The sequence below is a fragment of the Eumetopias jubatus genome, unplaced genomic scaffold, assembly GCF_037043125.1.
Source record: "Eumetopias jubatus isolate StellerSeaLion01/CBP00866 unplaced genomic scaffold, mEumJub1_p1.0 scaffold_10, whole genome shotgun sequence".
NCBI lineage: Eukaryota > Metazoa > Chordata > Mammalia > Carnivora > Otariidae > Eumetopias > Eumetopias jubatus.
This window is the reverse complement of record NW_028274816.1, coordinates 52,870,213-52,897,693: the sequence shown is the minus strand read 5'-3', so window position 1 is coordinate 52,897,693 and position 27,481 is coordinate 52,870,213. Positions and strand designations below refer to the sequence as shown.

At 47.1% G+C, this 27,481-nt stretch overlaps 1 protein-coding gene and 1 long non-coding RNA gene across 7 annotated transcripts in view; one reads left to right on the top strand and one right to left on the bottom strand.

Annotated features, from left to right (window-relative positions):
- LOC114197077 (uncharacterized) overlaps positions 1 to 4,856 on the top strand; it is a 59,885-nt gene extending 55,029 nt beyond the window's left edge. For 2 of the 3 annotated variants that reach the window (XR_015769076.1, XR_015769075.1), the window contains 2 exons: positions 773 to 900; positions 3,687 to 4,856. This is a non-coding gene — a long non-coding RNA (uncharacterized LOC114197077). The remainder of the gene's footprint in view (positions 1 to 772; positions 901 to 3,686) is intronic. The other variant, XR_003606853.2, reaches the window with a different exon arrangement.
- A 912-nt stretch (positions 4,857 to 5,768) lies between these two features.
- LOC114197066 (CEA cell adhesion molecule 1) lies at positions 5,769 to 23,483 on the bottom strand. Of its 4 annotated transcripts, XM_088026881.1 has the most exons (9): positions 23,290 to 23,482; positions 22,097 to 22,456; positions 18,326 to 18,604; positions 17,678 to 17,932; positions 15,900 to 16,178; positions 10,750 to 10,876; positions 10,014 to 10,066; positions 9,258 to 9,289; positions 5,769 to 7,644 (listed from the first exon to the last, which is right to left on the bottom strand). In XM_088026881.1, exons 1-9 carry the CDS (start codon positions 23,351 to 23,353, stop codon positions 7,525 to 7,527), a joined length of 1,569 nt encoding a protein of 522 aa, XP_087883007.1. In that variant the 5' UTR covers positions 23,354 to 23,482; the 3' UTR covers positions 5,769 to 7,524. The 4 variants fall into 4 exon arrangements, with proteins under 4 accessions (XP_087883007.1, XP_087883010.1, XP_087883009.1 ...); XM_088026884.1 differs by lacking the exon at positions 22,097 to 22,456 and having other exon boundaries at positions 23,290 to 23,483; XM_088026883.1 differs by lacking the exon at positions 15,900 to 16,178.
- Positions 23,484 to 27,481: the final 3,998 nt, after the last annotated feature.

Genomic DNA, 27,481 nt, shown 5'->3' with positions numbered 1-27,481 from the left:
GTACAGTTTGATTCTGTTGCATGTAGCTGTCCAGTTTCCCAGCACCATTTATTGAAGAGACTATCTTTTCCCCATTATATATTTTTGCTTCCTTTGTATGTAATTGACCATATAAGCTTGGGTTTGTTTCTGGGTTCTCTATTATGTCTCATTGATCTATGTGTCTATTTTTGTGCATGTACCATATTGTTTTGATTACCGTAGCTTTGTAGTATTGTTTGAAATCTGGGACTGTGATTATTCCAGCTTTGTTCTTCTTTCTCGAGATTGCTTTGGTCATGTGGGGTATTTTGTGGTTCCATACACATCTTAGGATTACTTATTCTAGTTCTGTGAAAATACTCTTGGAGTCTTGGTAGGGATTGCATTAAATCTGTAGATTGCTTTGTGTAGTATGGACATTTTAACAATATTAATTCTTCCACTTCATCAGCATAGTATATCTTTCCATCTATTCCATTTATCTTCAGTTTCTTGCATCAGTGTCTACAGTTTTCAGAGTACAGGTCTTTCACCTCCTTGGTTAAATTTATTCCTAGGTATTTGATTCCTTTTGATGTGATTTAAATGGGATTATTTTCTTAATTTCTCTTTCTGGTATTTTGTTATTATTCTGTAAAAATGCAACAGATTTCTGTATATTAATTCTGTATCCTGCAGCTAAAATTTATTGTTTGCCCACTGTCTTCTAAGCATTTTACACATGTACTAACTCACTGACTTCTGACAATAGCCCTGTGAAGTATGTATTGTTATAATCCCTGTTTCATAGGTAAAGAATCTGAGGCACGGAGAAACATTACAAGTAGCCTGCCCAAAGTCTCAGAGTAGGTCCTTAGGAGCAGGACCTCCAAGGTAGTCCAGCTCCAGAATGTGTGCTCCTAAATAACATGGTCTCTGGTAAGTCATCCAAAGCATATGCCTAAACTCTGCTGCTTCACACCTGCATGCCTTTGTACCACTGGTTTGCCCTTTGGCCTGTACTACTTTTTTCTTAAAGACTCTGGTTAAGGGGAGGATGCTCCTTTAAGATCTTCTCAGACTTTGGGCACCTGGGTGGCTCAGTTGGTTAAGCGACTGCCTTCAGCTCAGGTCATGATCCCGGAGTCCCAGGATCAAGTCCCACATCGGGCTCCCTGCTCAGCAGGGAGTCTGCTTCTCCCTCTGACCCTCTTCCCTCTTGTGCTCTCTATCTCTCATTCTCTCTCTCTCAAATAAATAAATAAAATCTTTAAAAAAAAAAAAAGATATTCTCAGACTTCTTTTGCCTATCCCAGAGGCAGTCACTGTCCTTGGAGCTTGACTGCACTTTGTCAAATTTTGTTAAACTACATAGTAGTGTATGTTGGAATATCTGATTCCTTGTGTTACAAGCTTCTGGAGAGCAGGGACTTCTTTTTTTTCTGGAAAATTTCAAACAGTTGCAAAAGTAAAGCTAATAATAAGATGAATCCACATACTCATCATGCAGCTTCGGCAATTATTTTGTGGCTGGTATTGTATCATTATACTCCTCTCCTCAAACCTGGATTATTTTGGAGCAAATTTCAGACATCAGATAATTTCATTAATATTCCAATTGTACTACTAAAATATAAGGTATCTTTACAAAAATATAACCACAATACCATTATTGCACTAAAAATTAATACTTCCTCAGTGTCTTAAAATATTCACTGTTCTGATTTCTGCAACTATCTCATAATTTCCCCCCTTCCCTTCTCTTTCCTTCCAGCCTTTTTTGTTCCTTTATTCTTTCTTTGCCTACCCCACCACCCCCTTAAAAATCCAAGTAAGGGGCTTTATTTTTTTTAATATTTTATTTATTTATTTGAGAGAGAGAGAGAGAGAGAGGCAGACAGAGGCAGAGGGAGAAGCAGGCTCCCCACTGAGCAAGGAGCCCAACGTGGGACTCAATCCCAGGGCCCTGGGATCATTACCTGAGCTGAAGGCAGATGCTTAACCAACTGAGCCACCCAGGTGCCCCGGGCTTTATTTTTTAATCTTCATCTTCTCATCAGCCCCTGGCTTAGTGCTTGACATACAGAAATCCTCAGTAAATGTTTGGTAAATGAATGACTCATCAGAAATCTATAAAAATGCCCTAGTTGAATGAGTGTAGCCTTATTGTCATATTTGGTTGGTTTCTTTGCGTGGCTTTTGGTTTCTGGTACTTTAGTTAGGGATTAACTTAGATGCTGGCTACCGTCAGATTACTAAAGGTTTGAGGACAGTGAGTGTGTCTGTGACTCAGACATTTGCATGCTAGAAGGAAATGGGCTGGGTTTTCTTGTTTCTGTTTTTTTTTAAAGATTTTATTTATTTATTTGAGAGAGAGAGAGAGAGAGTGCGCGCACATGAGAGGGGGGAGGGTCAGAGGGAGAAGCAGACTCCCCATGGAGCAGGGAGCCCGATGCGGGACTCGATCCCGGGACTCCAGGATCATGACCTGAGAGGAAGGCAGTCGCTTAATCAACTGAGCCACCCAGACGCCCTCTTGTTTCTGTTTTTTGTCCCTAGTCTCTATTTCACTTTGAGTTTGGATGACCGTGTTTGGCTTTTTTGCTATTTCTTCAAAATAGGGATGACCCTGAAGGAGCTCCTTGAGAGCATGAACAGAGTTCACTTTGTGGTGGTAGGTTTTGTACCTGATAGACTGAATTGGTTGCTCCTTCACTTACTTTATTTTTAAAAATTGAGATGAAATTGAGATACACTGAAATGCATATAGATCTGGGTGCCTGGGTGGCTCAGTCGGTTAAACATCTGCTGCCTTCTGCTCAGGTCGTGATCATGGAGTCCTGGGATCAAACCCTGAGTTGGGCTCCCTGCTCAGCAGGGAGTCTGCGTCTTCCTCTGCCACCCCTCCTCCCCCACTCCCGCTCGTGTTTGTGCTCTCTTTCTCTCTCAAATAAAAAAAATAAAATCTTAAAAAAAAAAAAAGAAATGCATACAGATCTTAAGTGTACCATTTGAGTTTTGGTAAATGTATATACATCCATGTAATCACCACCTGAATTGAGATGTCAAATGTGACCCAGAAAGCTCCCTTGTGCACCTTTGCAGTTAATTCCACCCCCTATGGTGAATCCTAACATCATTAATTATTATTGCCTATTTTTGAGCTTCATTTAAATGGCATCATATAGTATGTGCTCCTTCATGTCTAGCTTCTTCTGCATAGTATAATGTTTTGGAGATTCATATATCTCATTTTAGCAGTAGTTTGTGCCCTTTTTATTGATGACTAGTATTCCCTTGTATAGATATACCACAATCTGTTTATCCATTCACATACTGATGGATATTTGTGGTTTCCATTTTTTGGCGATTATGAATAATGCTGTTTAGAAGCATTGATGTATAACTCTTTGTGTGGATATCTATTTTCATTTCTCTTGGATAGATAGCCAGAAGTGGGATTGACTGTATATTTAACTTTATAAGAAAATGTCAGACTCTTTTCCAGAGTGGTTGTGTCATTTTCTATTTCCACCAGCAATATGAAGAATGCCAGCTGTTTCCCATCTTCACAACAGGTGGTATCAGCAGTCTCTTAAAGTTTAGCTACTTGCCGATAATTTTGAGTACTCCTCTGTGCCTTGAAGAATAGATTATTCATTTTATGCCCATCACGTGGAATATTCTCCTAACTCCTCAGTTTTTCAATTTTACCTATGTTTTAGGTGTTTCCTGACACAAAATATACATGAGAATTACCTGGGAGTCTTTCCAAATAACCCAGGTCTCACTGAAGACACACTGTACCAGCAGCTTTCTCAGGGATTGTTCATGGACTCAGTATGTATGTTGGAAAAGTTCCCCAGGTAATTCCGATTTCTATTCCTAGCTAAAAACCACTGCTTCGAGGCTCAAGTCCTACCTGTGATAACAGAGGTTCTTTATCCTGTCTACACGTCAGCAGGATCTGGGGAGCTTTCAATACTCACCAGTGCCAGGATTCCAGCCTGCACCGATGGAGTTGGCATCTGGGGGTGGGGCCTGAGTGTCAATTGTTTTTTAAAATTTCCCCATCATTCTAATGTGCAGCCACATTTCCCATTGGATTTCTTTCTGTCTTCTCTTGTAGCATTTATACCTTTTTATTTTTATATTATAATACTTTTTCATGTCTTATCTCCTGTCTTAGGCATTATGTTCCTAGCCTTTCTCATTTCTGTGTCTTTCATGGAGTCTGTCACCCACATTTGTAGCACAGTAGGTGCTCAATAAGCATTTCCCGAACACATGGATTGGTCATCAGAAAAAGTTCGCAGTCACAGGTAGGTTGTGTCCTCAGTCTCAGAGTCCCTCTCCTCCCTGGGGTTGGAGTTGTGATGACCAGTAGGGGTAACTCCTCTGTGAGGTAACAGAACCTTGCCCTGTTTGGTATTTGTTTTCAGGCATATCACTCGGACTAAGAATTATATGTATATATGGGGTACAGCAGCAGGGTTGGGTAAGGAGACAGATCTAATTAGAATGGAGGAGTTATACTAGAGTTGTGGTAAAGAAGGTAAGAAATATTAGTAAAGAGGAAGAAATTTGATCTTACCTGATAGGCCAGGGTAGGCCACTACAGACCCTTGAACAGGAGGGTGAACCAGTTTTTAGGAAGATAGTGAGGCAAGAGTGAGCAAGAAAGATTTTAATAGAGAGACCAGAGACAAAGAGTCAGGCTGTACCTCCAGCAGTTATTGAGGGCCTGGGTTGTTTAGGGTCACGGGAAGCGACAGAACAATGTACTGAGAGGTGTTAAAGGACCATCAGGTTTTGTGATGTATCGAATCTGGGAAACCAGAGAGCAATGTGGAGGAAACAGTGGTAGTGTGGAAAGATGTGGAAAGAGAGGAGTGAGCTGCCGGGGAGGGCTGTGGGGGTGGGGATGGGGGGTGCAATTTAAATAAGGAGGAATTTCAGAAGGTGTTTGGATGTGAGTGTCAGGAGTTCTGGGAAGCAGTAGGGGCTAGAGATACAGATGCAGGAACCATCTGCGGAGAGGCTATCGAATCTATGGAAGAGGATCGTGGGCAAGTATCCAGTCCGGGCCTCACTACTAAATCTGGTGTGGGGCGTGACGCACAGGTCAGGGGGTGGAAGGAGGAGAATGCCCCAGGAGGAGAAGTTGTCCGTGGTCTTAGACATTGTAAAAGCGGACAACGTGAGGATGGTGAAAATATCTTTGAATTGGGCTAAGGACGGATACTGACTTTCTGCTGCACCTAGCGGTCTTGGGTGTGGAGGCGCCACTGCACAGGGGCCAGGAAAAACCAGGTGACAAGGACAGGGGACGCAGCACACGTGCTTCTATGGCTTGGACATGAAGGAGATGAGAGAATAGGCTAGTACTTAGTGGGATTAATAAATGAAGGGTATTCAGGTTAGAATACCCTAGAGAAGGGTCTGTGTGACTGGACCTGTGGAGGCTCTGAGCCCAAGCTGTACTGCTGCATCTGATTCACCAGAGCCACCTGTGCAGGAAGCGCCACTTGTCCCTAATAAAGAGGCCTGGAGATCTTTTACTCATGAAATCATGTCTCTCAGAAGAAAATAGGCAGTTTCTTCCAAGCAGGTTGAAGCTATGGCCTGTCATTTCTAGATAGACTCACTTTGTCAGCAGGCATGCAAATGACTTTAGCTAATTTTCTGATCACTGGATCAAATATCTGTAGACTTAGGCTCATTCTGACTCCCAGTTCAGCAAGTTCTCTTTCTTCTGCCTGTAAAGAAGATATTGTCTAAAGCAGTATCAACCGTGAGGCAGCATGTTCATGTTGACTTTATAATTTTTATTATAAATATAGAGCAGATTTTACAAATAATTCAGAAGTAGCCCTAGCCAGACAAAATTAAATAACACAGAATAGCATGGATGAGGGGAAGTATATACAGACTGTGTCAGGGTTAGAAAACCCTTGAAAGAGGTACCTGAGTATAGAGAATTCCCAACTCGCCCTCTTTGAGGGGCCTCAGACACAGCATGACATCAAGTAATCAATATCGAATAAAACCCCTTTCTCAACCCCAAAGAGACTGTGTAGAGGAGGCTGGGTGGGAAGTATGTTGCCTCTCCTTCTTCTGCCCTTCCTTTCTATTCTGCACACTGGGGCTCATAGACCCCGTGGGAGAAAACATTTCAGAGGCTGTTCAAGGCACCTCCAACCCAGTTATCACCCTCCCCTGTCCTCACACCCCTCACCGCCCTGGTTCCCCAGGAGCGTCAGCACCAGGGCAGCTTTCCAGGGGGTAAGCAATGCCAACAGGGGTGTGAGTGTGTTCCCTTCAGGGCACCCCCACTTCTCAAGGACCAGTGGAACCTTGGCAGAGGCCAGGTCTCCTAGAAAGTGAGTGGGGCAGACACCATGCACAGCAGAGACGTGGAAAGCAATGGTGGATGAAGACCGGACTGAGATGCCGGGAAACTGAGTTAGACCCATTCCTAGCCACGAAGGAGGAAAACTGCTGCTGCTGCTGCTTTTCTTTTTTGGAGCCCCCGACATAAACACCTTGAGGAGCTCCTGGCCAAGGGGAATTGTGCGGTCTTGGTGGCTTCTTCCACTGAAGGCAGTCAGGTTGTCTTACCTAGCTAAGTAGATATAGCCCCTTTCACATAAACAAGCAGTTGCAAAAACTAGAATGTCAGACTATCTCAGGGAAAGAAACTAATACACCAAACTGCGTTCTTTAACAATTTTTTAAATAATCTCTGAAGGGTAGCTCTCTGACTCCTTTCCCAAATTCCCAGCTGATTATCTCTACTAAGAGCTGACTGCTCCCTGAAGCTGTAAGCCCTCCTTCTGTGGGCATCTCCTTGAATAATAAAATTATGAAACATACCTGCATTTTTTTTTTTTTTTTTGCATTTTCCTTTAGGAATCACCTGTAGACCTCAGCGAATAATTTTCCTAACTGCTTCTAGTGGGTTCTCTGAAGACAGGCTTGTCAAATGGCTTAGGTGGCTTTCTAGTTACGCAGCAAGGTGTTTAGGCCCTGGTAGACAACTCTGACAGTGGACAAAGGTGTGGAATTTGGTTCAGCATCCCCATTCAGCCTATTTGTCTTCCTGTGCAGGGTGGGGTTCACAACGGGGCTTTGGAGAGAGAGAAGTTTTTACTTTTACTTCTTCTCTCTTTTCTTTTCTGGCACGTGCATTTCAGCGGATCAGGAGAGGACGCTCAAGGTTATGGTAAATTCAAGTTAGACTCCAGTAGGGCAGGACTGGGGCAGGAAGGAATAGGTACGTTTAAAACAAGGGAAGGCCGAGGGGCAGAGGTTGTGGCCACTTCCCAAGGTCTGCTTTGCCAAATTTCAATGACAAGGAGGGTTGGGTTTCCTAGAATCCCGGATGTACCTTTTCCTCTATTGACACTGAAGGGAGGGGCTGTGACCAGGCAGCCCGGAGGCGCCTCATTAGGGAGTGAGGTGGGGAAAGAGGCTTCTTCCCCTTTTCCCTGAGGGTAAAGGGATCTCATAGTGAAGGGGACGAGAAGCTTGGAAAGAGCACAGTGAGCAGGACAGTTTGCGTTACATCTTTCGTACTTCTGTATACACCGTTTCTGTGGCTGCTGGGGATGGGGAGGCCGAAGTTGATTTCGTTGATTCCTGGGCATTGAAGTTCAGGGAAGAATATGCAACTTCTTCAATCTGAAAGGCATGAGAGGTGTGGTCAGTTAAATCAGAGGCATAGGTCAGGCCCTCACCTTGTGTGCTGTGATTCAGCACCATGTGCTATCACCACTTCGAAACTGAAAGCTTTGGAGAAGGGTTTTTATTAGCCACGATTACTCTGCTTGCTAACATCCTGTTGAGTGATCATTAGAAGAGATAGATTATAGTATTTATTCATACTGGAATGCAGTGATACAGCATCTGAGAACGGACAATCTACAAAGGCATAGGAGGACATGCATGAATCTCACAAAACAATTTTGAATGAAAGAAGCTAGACACACACAAGGATGTACTATGTATCCCATTATGTAACAGCGTAAACAGACAAAAGTAGTGCATTGGAAGTCAGGATAGTGGTTACTCTTTGGAAGGAAGTAACTTGAGCGGGTGGGGATGACAGGTTTTATTTCTTGACCTGGGTGCCTTTTCTGTTCAACTCGTGAAAATTTATACATCGTTAAACTATATTTATGATTTAAGCATTTTGGTATATATGTATATTCTACTGAAAGGTCGAGAAAAATTTGGTTAAATTATGGTAAAGTAAAGGAACCAAGATCTCAGAACCATTAGAATGGACATCATCCTTTGTTGGTAAGAGCAGGGTCAGTGAAGGTAGAGGAGGGAGAACCATGTGGTGCCTTATGCTGGTCACTGTGCTGGGTGCTTTCCATTGGTCGTCTCATTTGATTCCTTCAACTTCTCTTTGAAGTAGGCAGCATGCCCATTTTACAGATGGCAAAGCCCGGGCTCAGAGAGCTTACGTTACTTGTCCAAGGTCACAGGGCTATTGAGAGTCACAGCCAGGATTTAAACACAGGATGGGGTTAATTCCAAAGTCCACATTCTTGTAATGAGGTAGAGTCATGAACCAGTTGCTGCATTGAGGAATTCTGACCCAAACTTGATCTCACATTTGTATCTTCAAGAATAACCCATTCTACACAGAGATACTTCCATGAGAAAATCAGCCATTGATGAGTGAAATAAGTCAATCAGAGAAAGACATGTATCATATGACCTCACTGATATGAGGAATTCTTAATCTCAGGAAACAAACTGAGGGTCGCTGGAGTGGCAGGGGGTGGGAGGGATGGGGTGGCTGGGTGATAGACATTGGGGAGGGTACGTGCTATGGTGAGCGCTATGAATTGTGCAAGACTGTTGAATCACAGATCTTTACCTCTGAAACAAATAATGCAACATATGTTAAGAAAAAAGAAAAAGAAGAAGATAGCAGGAGGGGAAGAATGAAGGGGAGTAAGTCGGAGGGGGAGAAGAACCATGAGAGACGATGGACTCTGAGAAACAAACTGAGGGTTCTAGAGGGGAGGGGGGTGGGGGGATGGGTTAGCCTGGTGATGGGTGTTAAGGAGGGCACGTTCTGTGCGGAGCAGTGGGTGTTACGCACAAACAATGAATCATGGAACACTACATCAAGAACTAATGATGTAATGTATGGTGATTAACATAACAATACAAAATTAAAAAAACTAATGATGTAATGTATGGTGATTAACATAACAACAACAACAACAATAATAATAATAAAAAGAAAATCAGCCATTGAAACTAGTTGTGCTTACCTTGTTAGACAAATTGTCAGGATGGTCCTTACCTGGGGAAACAAAAGCAGAGTTCCCAATCCATGAAAATGCAAAGCTCATTTACGGCCTTAGAATGGGGGTTGGCAGGTGAGAGCAAGGGTGGGGAGGTGGGTCCTAAACTGTTGTGGTTTCTAGCTGAAGGAGGTGGCAGTTGGCGGGAGGATGGGGTAAGGAAGTGGCCTATGAACGCTTGAGGAATTCACTTTCCTCAGGGTTGGGGTCCAGACCCAGGGCATTGGTACCAGAGGAGGGGTAAGAGTAGAGCCACAGGAGACCTCAGTCCACTTCCGACAACTTCTTCCAGCTCACAAGGTCTTGATTTTCACCCAGATGTATTTCTCAGCAACAGGCTTCAGTGGCAAGAAGGGACACTGAGGCCCACAGTACCCAGAGCACCACAAGACAGGGAAAGTCTCACCAAAGGAGAATGCCCACATCCATCATAAAGGCAGGAAGGGAAGGAGTACGGACAAGGAAATGACTCCTGGAAACAGGTCCATCCTTGCTCAGGCCTGCTTGGCCCAAGCAGTGAATGTTTCTCCCAGGGCTGTGTCTCAGGGGAATCTTTTGTGGCTAGAAGGGTGTGAGGACCTATGCCAACCTAAGGTTGGGAAATGGAGATCCCCTTCCAAAAATTCAGAAGGTAGGAAGTAGTTTGGGAATCCAGGATTCCCTGTTAGGGCAGGGCACATGGTGGAACACACCAGGTCTCACTGGGTGAGTGGCTTTACTTACTGTGGTTGGAGGCTGAGGGTTTGTGCTCTGTGACATCACGCAGGTCACTTGCCCTAAATAAATATCAGACACTGTGACTGCCATTCCCAAGCATAGGATCTTTGGTCCTTGAATTAGGAAGGACATTGTCAGCAGGTAATTCCTTGGGGTTCCTCAGTGTTCATTTATACCGTGGTTGGTACTGCCTTTCCTCTTAGGGCCTCCTCCTTCAGTCTACCCACAATCTCCTCTAGGATTTGTTCCTTTCCTGTTTCCTGGATGTCCACATGTGGGTCCATTGTTTATCAATTGCATCTGAGCCTACTTGTACCCTGACACCTTTCCCCTTCTGTAGGTAGATGCTGGTTTTTGTCTCACTTTACTTATTGTCCAAGAGGCCTTTGGTTGTTTTTTGCCTTTTCTTAGGTTCTCTTCCTCTCTCCTACAACTGTTCAAAAGAGCACACGACTCACTTTCTCCTGCTCCTCCTTTCATTTCCTCATTTTTTTCCTTCTGGGACCTTGTCTTCCCCGACTGGGAGACAGAAACATAGGGGGATGGGAATAACTGTGTCCAAGAGACAGTGGGGTCCAGGAAGCATGAAGAAGAGATCCACAGGAATTAGTGCTGAGAAGCAAGGGTTTAGAAAGAAGGAGGAGCAGATCCAGGTGCAGAGACAGGGGCAAAGTCTCCTTCCCTCTCCCAAGCATGGCAGTTAGCCTTGGAGAAAGCGGAAGAAGAGGAAAGGTCATCATACCCGCCAGTCTTCCTGATAAACAGAAAGTACACCAGGGCTGCTATCACAGCAACCCCAGCCAGGACTCCAATCACAATGCCCGCAATAGCCCCAGGTGGGAGGCCAGAATTTGGTTGCGTTCTATCATCTGTCATGGAAAGAAGAGAGAAGAATGAATGAAGGTGACATTATTTTACAGTGGGGATCCCCTGGGGGACAACTCTCAACGTGTAGTAGTCTCTACTTGTTCCTTCAAGGAATACATTTTCTGTGGGAAGGTTGCTGTGAGGTGATTAGCTGACTTCATCCTTCAATTTTTTCTCTCACCGTATTTTTAGGCTGGTGATCAGACTTGCCTCAATTCTCTCCTGGCCTTTCGGCACTCAGATATTTTTGAAGGCTTTGGAAATGTGAGAAAGGCTGATTGCTATTTTTCTATAACTTCCCACCTTCTCATGGTTGCATGTTTTTCTGTGTGCCAGCTGTGGCAGCCATGAATATGCACCTCTCAGGTCTCTTGTGGTGAGGACTTAAGTGATGGAAGGCCTGGAGAGTGCATTCTGAATTCACCATCTCCTTTGCACAGAGACCACACTTCCCACAGAAGGGGGGAGGGATATGAAATAAGCCCAATTCTATGAGAAATCGTTTGCCTCTTAAGGGTGACTTGAGCTCAAGGACCCCTCCCCCCGTCACCTTGCAGACAGACACCCTTGTAGAACTGCACTTCGATCTAAAACTTTCTTCTGTCACATCTGCACGACAGTCTGAGGAACCTCCCAGGCTCCTCCCACTCCTGTCTTACCTTCACAGGCATTTTTCCTAATAAATAAATAAATATTTTTCCCAATAAGCATAAATAAATAAGTAATCCCACTTTGGCTGCATCTCAGGGGATAAAAACTAACATACTAGGCTTGAAACTTTGTATTCGACTCCTTTTTTTTCCTTTCCCGTGTTCAGTCGGTAACTATGTCCCAGTGACTAATACCATTTGCAGCTGTTTCTTCTTTTTTATTTCTGTTGCCCTCACCAGCCAACTCAAGCCTGATGTATTAATATTTTCTTAAAGGTTTATTTATTTATTTGAGAGAGAAAGAATGAGACAGAGAGAGCACGAGAGGGGGGAGGGCCAGAGGGAGAAGCAGACTCCCCGCCGAGCAGGGAGCCCGATGCGGGGCTCGATCCCGGGACTCCAGGATCATGACCTGAGCCGAAGGCAGTCGCGTAACCAACTGAGCCACCCAGGCGCCCCAAGCCTGATGTATTAATATTAATGTTAGCTACTATTATGGTGTACTTAGTATGTACCAGGCTCTATGGTAAATACATATATCTCATTTGATCCATATGATAATGCTCTCAGATAGACATTATTTCCAGATGAAAACACTGTGGCTTGGAGTAGTGAACAATTTACCCAAAGTCATATGGCCAGTAAGAGGTGGATCTAGGATTTGACTCTAGGACTACCTGACTTCATAGAAGCTAATGATAATAAGAGTAGTAATAGCAGCTAACACTTATGGAACATTTTCTCTGTGTGTAGCATTTTGCTAAGGGTTTAATTGATTATTACATTAAACCTTCCCATGAAGCAGGTACTTATTACAATTTTCTTTTCTTTTTAAGATTTTATTTATTTGAGAGACAGAGTGAGTGAGAGAGAGAGAGATCACGAGCAGGGAGCCTAATGCTCCAGGGACTCCATCCCAGGACCCTGGGATCATGACTTGAGATGAAGGCAGATGTTTAACTGAATGAGCCACCCAGGCACCCTCTTATTACAGTTTCCAGTTGAGGAATATGAGGCTCAGAGAAGTTAAGAATCTTGTGCAAGAAATCTGTAATTGTAAATACTTACGTTAAAAAAGATCTCAGGGCGCCTGGGTGGCTCAGTTGGTTAAGCGACTGCCTTCGGCTCAGGTCGTGATCCTGGAGTCCTGGGATCGAGTCCCACATGGGGCTCCCTGCTCGGCGGGGAGTCTGCTTCTCCCTCTGACCCTCTTCCCTCTCAAGCTCTCTATCTCCCATTCTCTCTCTCTCAAATAAATAAATCTTTAAAAAAAATAAAAAAAAAATAAAAAAGATCTCAAATCAATAACCTAACTTTGTAAGGAACTGGAAAAACAAAAACAAACTAAACCCAAAGTTAGCAGAAGGAAGAGAATAATAAGGATTAGAGTGCGGATAAATAAAACAGTGAGTAGAAAAACAGTAGAGAAAATCTATGAAACCAAAAATTGATTCTTACAAAAAGATGAATAAAATTGACAAAACTTTAACTTAAAAAAAGATTAAAATTACTAAAATCAGAATCGAAAGTGGGGGAAATCACTACCAACTTTATAGAAATAATAAATATTATAAAATAATAAGTATTATAAAAGTACTATGAATAATTGTATGCAAACAAATTGGATAATCTGGATGAAATGGACAAATTCCTAGAAACACAAAACCGACCAAGATGGAATCATGAAGAAATAGAAAATATGAAAAAACCTGTAACCAGTAAGGAGATTGAATCAGTAAGAGCATTCAACAAAATTCAACATTCTTTCATGATAAAAACCTTAAAAGTAAAAATAGAAGGAAACTGCTTCAATATGATAATGGCCATAGATGAAAAACCCACAGCCAACATCTTACTCAATGTTCAAAGACTCAAAGTTTTTCCTCTAAGATCAGGAACAAGACAGGGATGCCTGTTTTTTTTTTTTAGTATATGTGCTGCCGAAGCGAGCACAGGGATGCCTGTTTTTGTCACTTTTATCCAAAATAGCTTTGGAAGTCCTAGCCAGAGCAATAATTAGGCAAGAAAAAGAAAGAAGAGGCATTCAAATTAGAAAGAAGTATAAAATGATCTTTGTTCACAAATGACATGAACTTACACATAGAAAACACTAAAGATTCCACAAAATCTGTTATAATAAACAAATTCAGAAAAACTGCAAGATACTAAATCAACACACAAAAATCAGTTGTATTTCTATATACTAACAATGAATAATCCAAAAAGGAAATTAAGAAAATTCTATTTACCACAGCATCAAAAAGAATAAAATACTTAGGAACTAATTCAACCAAGGAGGTGAAAGATGTATACACTGAAAACTACAAAGCAATTGCTGAAAGAAATTAAAGACATAAATAAATGGGAAGACATTCCATGCTCATGGATTAGAAGACTTAAGATGACAGTACTACCCAAAGTGATCTGCAGATTCAGTGCAATCCTGATCAAAATCCCAATGACATTTTTTTTTGCAGAAATAGAGAAATCTATCTTAAAATTCATATGGAATTTCAAGGGACCCCAAATATCCAAAACAATCTTACAAAAGAACAAAGTTGGAGGACTCACATTTCCTGATTTCAAAATTTACTGCAAAGCTATAGTAATCAAAACAGTGTGGTACTAGCATAAAGACAAACAAACAGACCAATAAAATAGAATAGAGATCCCAGAAATAAAACCTTACATACATAGTCACACCATTTTTTACAGGGGTGCCAAGACCATTCAATGGAGAAAAGACAGTCTTTTCAGCAAATGAGGCTGGGAAAACTGGACACCAATGCAAAAGAATTGAATGCTTACTTAACACCGTATATGAAAAATTAACTCAAAGTGGATCAGAGACCTAAATGTAAGAGTTGGAAGAAAACACAGGGTGAAACTTTTCATGACTTTGGATTTGGCAATGATTTTTTGGATATGAAACTAAAAGCATAGGCAATAAAAGAAAAAACTAGATAAACTGGGCTTCAATTAAAATTAAAAACTTTTGTGCATCAAAGGACACTATCAACAAAATGAAAAGACAACCCACAGAGTGGGGGAAAATATTTACAAATCACATATCCCATAAGGGTTAATATCCATAACAGAGAACTAAAACTCAGCAACAAAAAACCTAATAAAAAAATGGGCAGAGGGGGCGCCTGGGTAGCTCAGTCATTAAGCGTCTGCCTTCGGCTCAGGTCATGATCCCAGGGTCCTGGGATGGAGCCCCACATCAGGCTCCCTGCTTGGCGGGAAGCCTGCTCCTCCCTCTCCCACTCCCCCTGCTTGTGTTCCCTCTCTTCCTGTGTCTCTGTCAAATAAATAAATAAGATCTTAAAAAAAAAATGGGCAGAGGACTTGAACAGACATTTCTCCAAAGAAGACATCCAGATGGCCAACAGGCACATGAAAAGATGCTCAACATCACTCGTGATCAGAGAAATGTAGATAAAAACCACAATGAGATATCACCTCATGCCCATTAAGATGGCTATTATTAAAAACAAAGTGAAACAGAAAACAAGTATTGGTGAGGATGTGGAGAAGTTGGAACTTCCTTGCATTTGCTGGTGGGACTGTAAATGGTGCAGTCACTGTAGAACTGGTACGGCAGTTCATCAAAAAATTAAACAAAGAATTACCATTTGATGCAGCAATTCCACTTCTGGGTCTATGCCCCAGTGAACTGAAAGCAGGGATTTCAGTAGATATTTGTAAACCCATGTTCATACCAGCATTATTTATAGCAGCCAAAAGGTGGAAAAAAAACAAAAGTTCATAGACAGGTAAATGATAAACAGAATGTGATACATACACATGAGGGAATATTATTCAGCCTTAAAAAAGATGAAATTCTGACACGCTACTACATGGATGAACCCTGAAGATGTTATGCTAAGTGAAGAAAACCAAACAAAAAAATAAATATTGTTATGATTCCACTTAATCTTAGAATAGTCACATTCACAGAGACAGTAAGTAGGACGGTGGTTCCTGGGGTTAAGATTGGGAGTAGGAAGTTACTGTTTAATGGATGGTGGTGATGGTTGCACAACAGTACAGATGTACTAATGCTACTGAACTGAAAACTTAAAATGGTTAAAATGATAAACCTTATGTATATTTTACCACATAAAAAAATGGTAACAGAGGAAAAAAGGAATCTTGTGTAAGGTCACACAGTAAATGCCAGACCTAGGATAAGAAACTGACTATATCTGATTCAGAGGCTTAGCTCTTAACCACTCTGCCATTCTGTTTACTGAAATGGTCTCTTGATTCTATTCTGCTCTTCTGGCCTCTGTGACTTCTATCCATTTTGCACATCATTGGTAGAGTAATCTTCCCAGGAAGATGGAACACGGGGCAAGGTGTCAGTTACCTTCCACAGCCAGTCTGACAGGGTCACTTTTACTGGAACTGCCTGGGTTGGAGACCTCACACTGGTAAGTCCCGGCATCTTCCTTCCTGACAGGGTCTATGGTGAGGGTGCTGTTGTCCTGGGACAGCTTCATCCTCTCCGTGAGCTTTAGACTCTCGTTATTGAAGAGCCACCCGATAGAGACTCCAGTGTTATTTGTGGAGCAGGTCAGGACCACAGAGTCCTTATTTCCTGTGACTGTGGTGTTGCTGGCATGCACAGTGGGCTGGGCCACTGGCTCTGTGGGGAAACACAGGTGATAGAATGAGAATGGGCCTGGGGCCTTGGGTCACACTCCTTCCTCTGAGATGCCAGCCATTCGGAGGGCCCCGGCGAGCTCTGTAAAGGTGCCCCACAGGATGGCCCTGCTGTCTGCAGAAGGATGAGTGTCTTTGTTCAGGTGACGATCTGTAAGGAGAGGGCTATACCTCCGCCTCTGACCCTCAAATTCCCTTCTGGCCCTCAGTCCTGTGTCTGCTCTGCCTGGACATCTCTGTAGCATCAGCACCAGGAACCTCTTCTAAGCCCACATGTCCAGCATCCTCATCATCAGGTGGAATTTTTTACCCAGTGGCTTTCTTGTGACCCTTTCCTAGAGCTTTCTTTTCCTAAAAGGTCAGGCCCCTTCTCTAGTATGGTAGCTTTACATAGAAAGGGAAGGCATTTCCCTCTTATTAAATAATTTATTAGAAAATGAGAATGGGGGGCGCCTGGGTGGCTCAGTCGTTAAGCGTCTGCCTTCGGCTCAGGTCATGATCTTGGGGTCCTGGATGGAGCCCCATAATGGGCTCTCTGCTCCGCGGGAAGCCTGCTTCTCCCTCTCCCACTCCACCTGCTTGTGTTCCCTCTCTCGCTCTCTCTGTCAAATAAATAAATAAAAAATCTTTAAAGAAAGAAAGAGAGAGAGAGAGAAAGAAAGAAGGAAAGAAAGAAAGAAAAAGAAAATGAGAATGGCCCAGCCAGTCTTTGTGAGTTTAGGACCTGGAGAAGTTCCAATCTAAAGGGCTTCTCAATCTGAATCAGACTTTTACTTCCTGGCCTGTGGATTGCATATTACAGGGAGGAAATCTTTAGAGTAGTGGTCACAGTTTTAATAGAAGGCTGGTACTCTTAGCTTTAGGTATAAATATATACTTTTGACACTGCTCCTTCTGTCCCATGAAGGGACTTCGTGGGGGAATCTACCATTATTCACTGCTCTCCTTAAGTGTAAACGTACTGGTGTCATGTAGGGTTATAGAACTGGTAGACTTCAGAGCCTGACACAATCAGAGGGTATGCCCCAGGGCTTGCTCCTGCCCATTTCCCGGCGGCCTCACATGAGGGAGACTCTGGCACAACTGGTAGCACAATTTGGCCAGATTGAAGACAGGCTTCTCCTGTACCTTCTCCATATGCCCCTGTCCCACCACAGATGAACTCAGAGCAGAGTCAGTCTGTACGGCGAGCCAGGAGCAAAAGGACCTTCCTTCTCCCTCTATAAGCACCCCCCCCCCCCCAGCAGCGTTCTGGAGCTGAGAGAACCCTCTCCCACATTCCAGGCTGGCCCCGAGGTCTGCCATGAGAAATCAGAGAGCAAGGGGAGGAAGTGTCTGCAGACATGTAAAGGGAGAGTACAAGGACAGATTTGGGATTTGTTTGTGACATAAGCAAATAACAATAACTTCTAGGCTCTTTGCTGAACACCAGACAGACCTTCACCACAGCGATCCATGCAGATGCTCCAGGGATCCACTTACCAGAGACTGTGATAGTCTTGACTGTGGTCTTATTGAGGCGAGTGCCAGAGTTACAGGCGAGGCAGGCATAGGATCCACTATCATTCGCTGTGATGTTGGGGATAAAGAGCTCCTGTGTGGATGACTGGGGCCTCCCATTGATAAACCAAGAATACTGTGCGGGCGGGTTAGAGGCTGCATGGCAGGAGAGACTGAGATTGGCCCCTAGATGGTAATAGGAGTCTGAGGGGGAAATGGTGGGGGCGTCCGGGCCATCTGGAGCAAACAGAATAAAGCCACAGGTGATGCAATCCAAGGGCAACCGAAGCTCCCGGTCTGTATTAGGGCCACAGTGTCCCTCTGAGCTGGGTCCCAACCTCATTTTAAAAAGCCCCAACCAGAAGCCCCATGTTCACTGAGCCTGGGTCTGAGATATTCACTTGTGTCTCCTCACAGGCTACTGACCCTCTCAGGGAGAAACTGTCCATCCCCATCCAGTCTTGGCTTAGGCTGAGTCTGCCCAGGTTTGCCTGAGACAAGAAGCCATGGTCAGCCTGGGAGTGTAGCTGAGAGTCAGGGACTCGGACCCCAGTAGGATGGATGGGCCTGGCCCCCGGCATGTGGATTTGGGCTGACAGCCCGGGCCAGGTAGGAAGGGAAGTTACTCACAGAGAACATTCAGGGTGAATGGGTCACTATGACCGGCACTCACTGGGTTCCGAGTTTCACACTCATAGGGTCCTGTGTCATTCCTTGTGACACCGTGTATAGTGAGAGTCCTGTTGTCCAGGGACAGCTCCAGCCTGGCGCTGGCCGGGAGGCTCTCATTGTTTACTGACCACAGGTAGCCTGTGCTCTGAGTTTGAGGTCCACACGTTATTACAACAGAATCCACATTCTCCACGGGGTCGGAGTTGTTGCTTGTGATGCTGGGTTTGGGTAACTCCGCTGTGCAGACAACAGAGAGAACATTGCCCTGGGTGGTACCTGAGTCCTTCAAAGAATAAGGCAGGTCTGTGTAGCTCAAGACAAATGCAAGAGGATCTGAGCTCTCAGAGAACACAGGCCACCTGCTCTCCGTGTGAGAGCAAGCACAGGCCTTCTCAGGTCAAAGAAGCGTCAGGGTTTGGTTGTAGAAGACACAGGACAGGGAGCCAGAGACCACCCTGGGCCTCGGCTGGTTCTTCCCTGACCAACTGACTGTCTGACCAACCTCAAAGGCCTGACCTGGAAAGTGCAGGTGCTGAGGCCCTTTCTATGGCACAGACCTACACCAGTCACCCTACAGGTGTTCTCCCCTAGGCCTTGCTTTCCAGGGTTGTCCTGGAGATGGGTAATGATGGGCCTTCCCAGAGCTCATAAGCCTGGAGAACACTGGACAGCCTGGCCTGGAAGCGGGTATTTGAGCAGAAGTAATACCAGGGGACACCAGGGCCAAGCCTGGAGGTCAGTCCAGCACTCAGGCTGCGGGGCCACGAAGTAGGTCAGTTCTGCCCAGGTGTTCCATGGTGACTGACCTGAGACAGTGGTGGAGCAGAGTCAAGACTAGAAATGCTCCAGAAAAGAGTGAGGGGGACAGGCAGGGCCTGGCTGGCTGTGGCAGAGAACTATGTGCTCTGCGCTCGGTCTTTAAAGTCTGTTTTCCCACTGCAGAGGCCAGTGAGGACCATGCTCGTCTTTCCTGAAATACAAGTGGGTGTTTGCAAATGCAGAAGGGGTGACCGGTGGTAGGTGGGGGACTGGGGGGGAAGGGCATCTGGCCTTTATGGACCATTGTAAACACAATTATGAGATAGAAATTTGAGCAATTAAATGGTTTTGATATGTGAAAATCAATATTAATACCTAAAAAATCTAAGACCAGTTTCTAGAGCTCCCTAGGGAGCACTATATGTTGCAGACCAAATTCTGCAGTCCAACCACGACACATTATGAATGAAGGAAGATGTTACAGTGGGTTTGAAATCAGTGACTCCCTGGGTAGAGAACGACATATGAGTCCTATTAATAGTATTGATCGGGGAAAGTCTGAGGTGCCCCTGTTATATAAAGGGAGGAATGATACCAAATTAGTAGAAATGATATTTGTTATGTCAGTAAATTTAGGAAAGAAAGTCCCTGCCACCAATTTCTACAGTCAAAATGGAAAGAAACCCAATGCTTGTATGAGGCTTTCTTTTGACCTCAGGAAACACAAGTTTGATCCAATTTACCCAAATTGGGCAGCATCTAAGTGAAAGGACAGGGACTGGAGGATCTCACCGTGTGAGAGGATCCCACCCTATGGTGAAGGTGTCCTCAGGAGCACCCACGTGCGTGTGAAACAGGCAGTGAAGCAGTCGGAAGGCGCAGGGTCTGGCCAGCCCCCCGGGGGAGGGTCTGGGGAACCCCTGGGAAGAACGAGAGCCTCACCAGGACGAGCACGTGAGTCAGGAGTAACAGGCATGAGATGAGCCCATGAGCTCCTGGGGACTGCAGACCTGCCCTCCTGCCTTTGACTCCCTGCTGGAGTCATGTAGGGGGGAGATCAAGGGGTCCCATGGCCTTGTCATGGGGTGTGTTCTACTCGGCGTCACGGAGGGAAAGAGTCCTGGATGAGGGCCGAGTGACAGCTCGCTCTCCTCGTGACCTGGGGGAACTGGCTCCTCATGGAGCCCGGCAGAGGATGCTGCTCGGATTTCTGTGTCCTCTACTGCTGCCTGGGAGGGTGGGCCGGGCCACAGGTGTTAGCAGGACAATCCAGGGAAGGCTTAAGGGTTAGTAAAGGCGGCTGTGCAGAACAGGGGTAGTCCCAGCTGGAAAGGAGCAGGAGGAAGATGAGGGACAAGGTCGGAGCAGAGAGCCAGAAATGTCCCAGGCTGTGAGCAGTGAGGGTCACAAGGGACTTCACAGACTCTGGGCACTAAGAGCCCACAGCCGCCCCAGGGGCAGGATCCTCCCATGGCTGAGCAACACCACAGTCCTCGTGAGACTCTCGGGCAGTGGCCTGAGGGGCTGGTGGCCAGAGGGACAGACCATGGGTCTCAGCCCCTGGAGGGACAGGGAACAGGTGTGGCCAGAACCTCCTAGAATTGTGCATCCAGGGTCCAGACTCTGAAGAGACTTGGAATCATTCATTCCTTCCTTCCCTCCTTCATGAAAGAGCAATTGAGTTGTTGGGCCCTGTGCCGGTTAGGGGTATGCAGTCGGGAGGAGAGGGCAGAGTCCTTTCCCTTACACTCCAGTGGGATGCCATCAGCACATCAGGAAACAATAAGTGATTCCAAGTCCGATGCAGGAGCTGTGGATTGGCCACCTGAGGGGAGGCCTGGGCATTCCCCAACTGACTCTGGTCATTGATGAATTTAGTTCTTGAGTAAAAACATTAATTTTCCATTTGCACTCACTTCCCAGCCCAGAAAATCTACCTTGAGCTATGTATTCCTAAGAAGAGAGGTGTGATCCAACAGCTGGTCCCAGGGTCCATAGATGCCTGATAAGGCCCCTGACAGGCCTGTACCTGCAGACAGACCTTGTAGGATTGTGATCTGCCTGGGTGACTCTGATTCAATGTCTGCATCGCCCTGTGCCTCCGTTTCCCCTCAATAAAATCAAGTAAATGGTCTCAGGCTTGCCGTGTTGTCTGTAATTAACCTTAAATCCTTCACCATTACCTGACCTAAGGCTTGGTATAGAGGAGCTGCCCAAATAAACACGTTACTTGCCTCCATGAGAGACGGCTCGCTCGGCCTGATCCCTGGTGTGAGAGTTGCTGCCAGGAGCATCTTCTCTCCTCTGTTCCTCCCTGGGGGCGCTGACCTTCTTCTGGGGTTTCCTATCCCGCAGGGCCATCAGACTGTGGCCCAGAGACCTTGCCTATCTCTGTTCTCCACCCCAAGTCTCATGTGAAAGATCAGGCTCTGCCCCTCCCCAGATGTGGCTCTTGGTGCCAAGCCCTGGCCGGTGACCAGCTCAGGAACCTCAGGAATTGTTGCTCCCAGTCCCCCCTGACAGGAAGCCAAAACCCACGTCTGGAATGGACTCGTCAGGGTCACTGGAGTCAGGCGCCCTGAGACAGGGGTCTGGGCAGGGGCTTTCTGGGCTGAGCTCTGGTGGGGATCCCAGGGGCCCATTAGGCCTGACCCTGACTGAGCCCTGCAGGGTCTTTCTCAGGGTCACATGTAGGAGCTCAGAGTTTTGAACTGAATCTCTCTCCCTCTGCTGAGTTACTCCCATCAGAGTGGTCCTTCTGTTTGCTGCAAATGTGCTGTGGCTGGAATCCAGGAAGGGAATTCAGAGCTTAGGAAGTTTGTCTCCACTGTGTGTGTCCCACACTAAATGTTCCAACCAGATACAGGACATAAGGCAGAGGGGATGGAGGTGCAATCCAGCCGTGTGATTCTGTTGTGTGAAGTAGAATTCACCCCACCCAAAACCAGAGGTGAGAGAGGAATTACTCACGGAATACGCGCAGCTGTCCTCTTCCTTGAACAACCTGAAAATTTTTCTTTATGATTTGTACGGTGTAGTATCCAGTGTCGTTCAGGGTGATGTTCTGGAACAGCAGGGATCCGTTGGGGTATATTGTCTCTCTGCCGCTGTATGCAGGCCCTGCGGTACTATTTTGTGTGTTTACTGCATATGATACAATTTGAAGGCTGGGCTCTGTAGTTGGCCCTCGGAACCAGCCATAGCCTATAGGATCCCCAGGCCGATTGTGGACGCTCAGAAGAACGTTTTTCCCTACAGCAACATTGGACGGCACTGATTCCACAGTGACTTGGGCAGTGGTGGGCGGGTTCCAGATGGTTAAGAGTGAGACTAGGAGGGAAGGGAGGAGACAGATCAGTATTTGGACCTATGTGTTGGAGGGAAAGCTGGGGCCCTGGAGACAGAGCAGGTCCTAATCCCCCAGCTTCGCGGTGTGTGTCTGAGTGTGTGTGTGTGTGTGTGTGTGTGTGTGTGTGTGTGTGTGTGTGTCTCCCCTGTTGGTCAAGGTCAGTGGCATGACCACACTACTTCAGTGCCTCTGAACTTAATTTCCTCCGTTTCGAACACTGTTCCTCACATGTCTGTCGCTCACTGCCTCCCTGCCCTCGGATACCTGCTCCCACTCAGGGGGTCCTGGGGAGAGGCCTGCCCTGAGCGCCTCCTCTAAAGACCCTGTGTCTTCACATTCTGACCTTCCCTGCTCTGTTCCCTTCCTGGTGCTTGTCAGTACCTGACATCAAGTTCTAGACGTCTTTGCGTGTCTGTCTTCCTCCCCATAGAAGTGAGCTCGGGGAGGGCAGGGACTCCTCTGATCTGTGCTGTACCCCAGGGGTGGGGCCGGCTGCAAATACCCGGGGATGAATGAATGTGGCCCCAGGGCTCTCCAAGTCTGGCGTTTGTCTGTTAAGATCTCAGGTTGGTGGGAAGGGGCAGCGATTAGGTTGTTGTTATCAGTTTCAGAATTCAGTCCTCAGTGATGAGTAACTTGGGAAACAGCCCTTGGCTCCCCACTTCCAGATCATGAGATTTTCCCGTTGCTGAGCCGACTCCCCGGTCCTGCCCTGCTCCCCTGTCTCCTCTCAGAGCCCTGTCCTCCCCGGGAGACCCCAGCCAGCCTCTCTCTCCCATCCTCCCGCCCCCTCGCAGGGGATCATCCCTCTCACCTGCCAGCAGGAGCTCCTGCCAGGGGACGCGTCCTCCTCGGGGAGGGGCCGAGGGGGGCTCCATGGTGCCTGCTGCCCGGTCCCTCCCTCCCTCTGGGGGAAGAGCTTCTGCTCCAGAAACGCTCAGGAGCACTGCGGTCCTGTCCGGTCAGCTCTGAGGTCCTTCCTCCCTCTGAGCTGCGCGGCCTCTGGGGGCAGGAGCGCTGGGCGGGGTCACGTGGGCCGGGGGCGGGGTCTCTGCCAGGGCCCCTCCCTCCTGACTCCCTTGTCCCCTTCTTCCCCTTTCATCTCTGTCTACATTGCGGTTCCCTGGGAACTGCTGAGGCCTCTCCGTCTTCAGCTGTGATTTCCCAGCATATGCGAGAGCGCGCACACGCCCTTGTTTGGACAAACACAAGCCTGTGGCGTTGGGGTCCGGTGACCCCCACAGCTCGGGGTAAGGGGCAGGGTCAGCGTCCCCACAGCCCTCTCTCCCTCCCTGTGTGGCTTTCCCTTCAGAGCAGGAGTCTGGGAGCTGCTTCAGGAACTCTTGTCACAGGGATGTCACCCCCACTGTGCACTGGAATCACCTGTGGAACTTTATAAAGACTGTGGATGCCCAGGGGACACCCAGAAATGCTGCGTCAGCAGTTGCCCAGCCAGGCTGAGAGCCCATGATGTGGGGGTGGGGCCGCCTCTCCCTCTCCTGAGCCCACGGAGGGTCTGCAGGTGCTGTGAAAATGCAGATTCTGACTCAGCAGGTGTGGTGTGGACCCCAGAGTCTGCCTCTAACAAGCTCCCAGGTGATGCTGATCATCCTGGCCCCGGAGAGCACACTCTGAATAGCAAGGCTGAGGGGGACCCAGTTTCCTTAGAAGATGGCCCTTCTCCCTACCCTGAATTGGTTCTGCTGAGTCTTGGCCTTGAGTCTGTTGGTACCACACACACGGCCCCAGGGTCCCCAAATCCAGGGGATTATTTCTGTTGTAACAGAGAATCCCAGCTGGGCACCTGTCTCCCCAGTGTTCTCACAGGTCTGGGGAGGTTGGACTTACACCTGGCAGCAAGGTCCCAGAGATGACTCTGGGGATGAGAAAGGAGCAAGCCGGGTGATGACTGGTGAAGGACCCACGGCCCATCCCTGGTTGTGCCCAGGCTGGCCTCTGCTTCCAGGGACACAGACCCAAGACCAGGTGTCTCAGGAGCTCAGTTCCCAGGTGGGAAGGGGCTTTCTTGCGTGTCTTGGGAAGATGAGATGGCTGGGGCTCCTTGGAAGGTTTGGAGAAGACCCTCCCTCAGGGTCTGTTGGCTGAACTGTGGCCCAGAGACTGTCCATGTGCCCCTGAGTGTCCTAGGCAGCCTGTGTCTTCCGCCTGGGGGACTTTCCCGTGGTCCCCCTGCCTCCCCCATGGGTGGTGCCAGGCAAGGAATGGGGAGCTGTGCAGGGACCCCTGGCAGATCAGGGAGCTCCTAGGCCTCTAGGTAGAGCGGGCAGGACAGAGCAGACTTTTGGGAGGGACCCAGAAGTGTCTGTTGGAGAAAGGGATGCAAACCAGGCTCCTTCTCCACCTCCTTAGCCAAAGCCAGCTTCAGGGTTTAATGGCCTCTGTGTCATCTGCATGTCCCTATGTTGCCCCCAGGAGGTGATGCTGGGGGCTGCATTAGGGATGCTGACCAGGCTCCCAAGGATATGCCTCAGTCCTGGGCTGAGGCGAGGGACTGGTCAGCCCGGGTCCTGGTCCCTGTGGGTCCTAGACTGCCTGACTCCATCCCAGGGCAGGCTGAGTCCAGGGAGAGGACAGGCAGTGTCCAGAAGATTCCTGATCCTGTCAGGAGAATTGTCAACCCAGAGGGAGGTGCTCCCTCAGGAGGAGCTCTCTGTCCTTGAGATTTCAAGGAATGACCTTGTAGGGGTCTCTTGAGACTTTGGGGAGAAGGCGCTGGCCTGGGGTGCTGGGCACCACAATGCCCTGTCTCCCCATCACAGCACTGTGGGGGGATTGCATCCAAGTCATCTGTGTCCCTGTCTCTGCTCTGCTCTGGTCTCCCCACAGGAACCAGGAGCTGGGGCGGCTCCACCCGGAGACTCAGCTGAGGGATCCCAGAGCTGCCTCTGTGAAAGGGGAGGAGACCCTCAGCTTCGGGGAAACAAACGCAAATCCTGGGTTCTCCTGTGCCGTCTACCCAGGAAGCTCTGCTCATTCCCCACGAGTCCTTGGGCTGTTGAGAAACCTTCAGGGAGACATAGGAGGTGTCCCCACAGACCAGGGGCCCTCAGGAAGAGGAGTCATCCCCTGATGTCTTTGGAGGGCAGGGTAGGGCTCTGAACTCCCCTGGTCGTAACTGCAGCTGGGCTGGTGATCCAGAATCTGTGGCAGGTCAGAGCTCTGAGAGCAGAGGAAGGACACAGCTGCCCACCCAGGCCCTCCCGGGAGAGCAGTCAGTCACAGACAGAGATGGGAGTGTCCGTGTTCTGGGAATGAATGGGGGTCTGACCTCCAACTGGAGGAGGTCCCTGTCGTTCCTCCTGAATCTCGGAGGGGGAAAGGCCTGACAGCCTTACAGGGCCAGCCTCGGGCACGTGCTGGCCCCCTCCCACGCTGGTGCCAATGCCCTCGGTCCGCAGGGAAGAGGCTCCGAACCCAGGTGACACGGGGGTGACATGCTTCCATTGTGTGGTTTCCCTCACGCATTTAACGAGTATTTACTGGGCATTTCTGACTTGTCAGGCCCTGGGCTGGGTCCTGGGAGCTCTATAGAGAACAGGACAGATGTGGGCCCTGGACTCATGGGGTTTCCCTTGGAAGAGGGCCACAGGCAGTCAGGACATCAGGGCACTGAGGAGTCAATTAGAATCGAGAGAAGGGTCAGGAAGGGAAAGCGTCTGGTGCATCTGGAGCATGTCGGGGGTCTTAGCTGATGGTGGGTCCCATGGAGCACTCCTGAGAAAGTGACCTGGGGCTGAGACTGGAAATGTGAGTGGAACTTCGCCCCTCATAGGACAGAGGATGTGGAGGGACTAGCTGCCCATAGAGGGACAGTCTCAGGGGGCAGACACCCGCCTGGTCGGAGGAGCTTGAGGGGGTCCAGTGTGGGGATCCTGGAGAGCCAGGAGGACTGGGACGGGGTGAGGCCGGGGAGGGTCAGACCCTGCTGGGCCGTGGGTGCTGAAAAAGGCGCCCAGGAGTAGAGCAGCTCTGCCGCCCTCTGGTGGACATTGCAGGAAATGCGGACGAAGAATCCCCTCTATCCAGTTGTATTATTTTTTTAAAAAATGTGTACTTGAAATAATATTTCATATGTGGATATATAATTTTTAACCACTTTATTGAATTATAGTTGACATAGAAGTCACTGAACATATTGAAAGTATACAATTTAATACGTTTTGCCACGGGCATGCGGAGAAGTCATTCCTAGAGTCATTCCATGAAGATACTGAGTATGTCCCTTCCTCTCAAAAATCTCATGTCCTCTTTATTATTTTCATTCCACCCCCTCTGACCCTCCTTCCCCATGTTCCCATGAAACCTTACATTTGCTTCTGTTCTTATAGATTAGTGTGCATTTTTCGGATTTCGAGAAGTGGAATCAAACAATATAATTTGGGGCTGGGGTTGACTCCTTTACTCAGTGTCATTTTTTTAACTTAACCCATTGTTCCATGTTATTGAAGTTTCAGTTTTTTTTCTTTTTTATCCCTTTGTTCTATTACATTGGAAGGATGCAGAAAGTTGTTTGTTTTTAATTCATTCACTCATTTATGCACATTTCTGTTGTTTCCAACTCTGGGCGATTACAAGTACACCTGCCAGGAACTTTTGGGCAGGAGTCTTTGAAGCGGGCACGTGCTTTCATTTCTCTTGGGTAGAGTTCCACCCAGGAGTGCAGTGAGGGGATTGCTGAGGAGGCACAGGTTTAATTTTTTGAAAAACAGGCTACACTGTTTTCCAAAGGAGCTTTAATTGTAGTTTCTCACTAGCGACTTAGGAGAGTTCCAGTGGCCCCCCCATCGTCAACAACACTTAATTTGGAAAGTCTTTTTAATATTTAGGCAGTCTACTGTATGTGAGGTGGCATCTCAGTGTGGTGTTTGTTTTTGTTTCGACTGTGATAACTGTTTTCATTTTCTTTTATCTTTTTTTAGTTTATTAACACTGCGTATGAAATCTCTTCATAGTGTTCCATTATATGTATGTGCCAAATTTTCCTC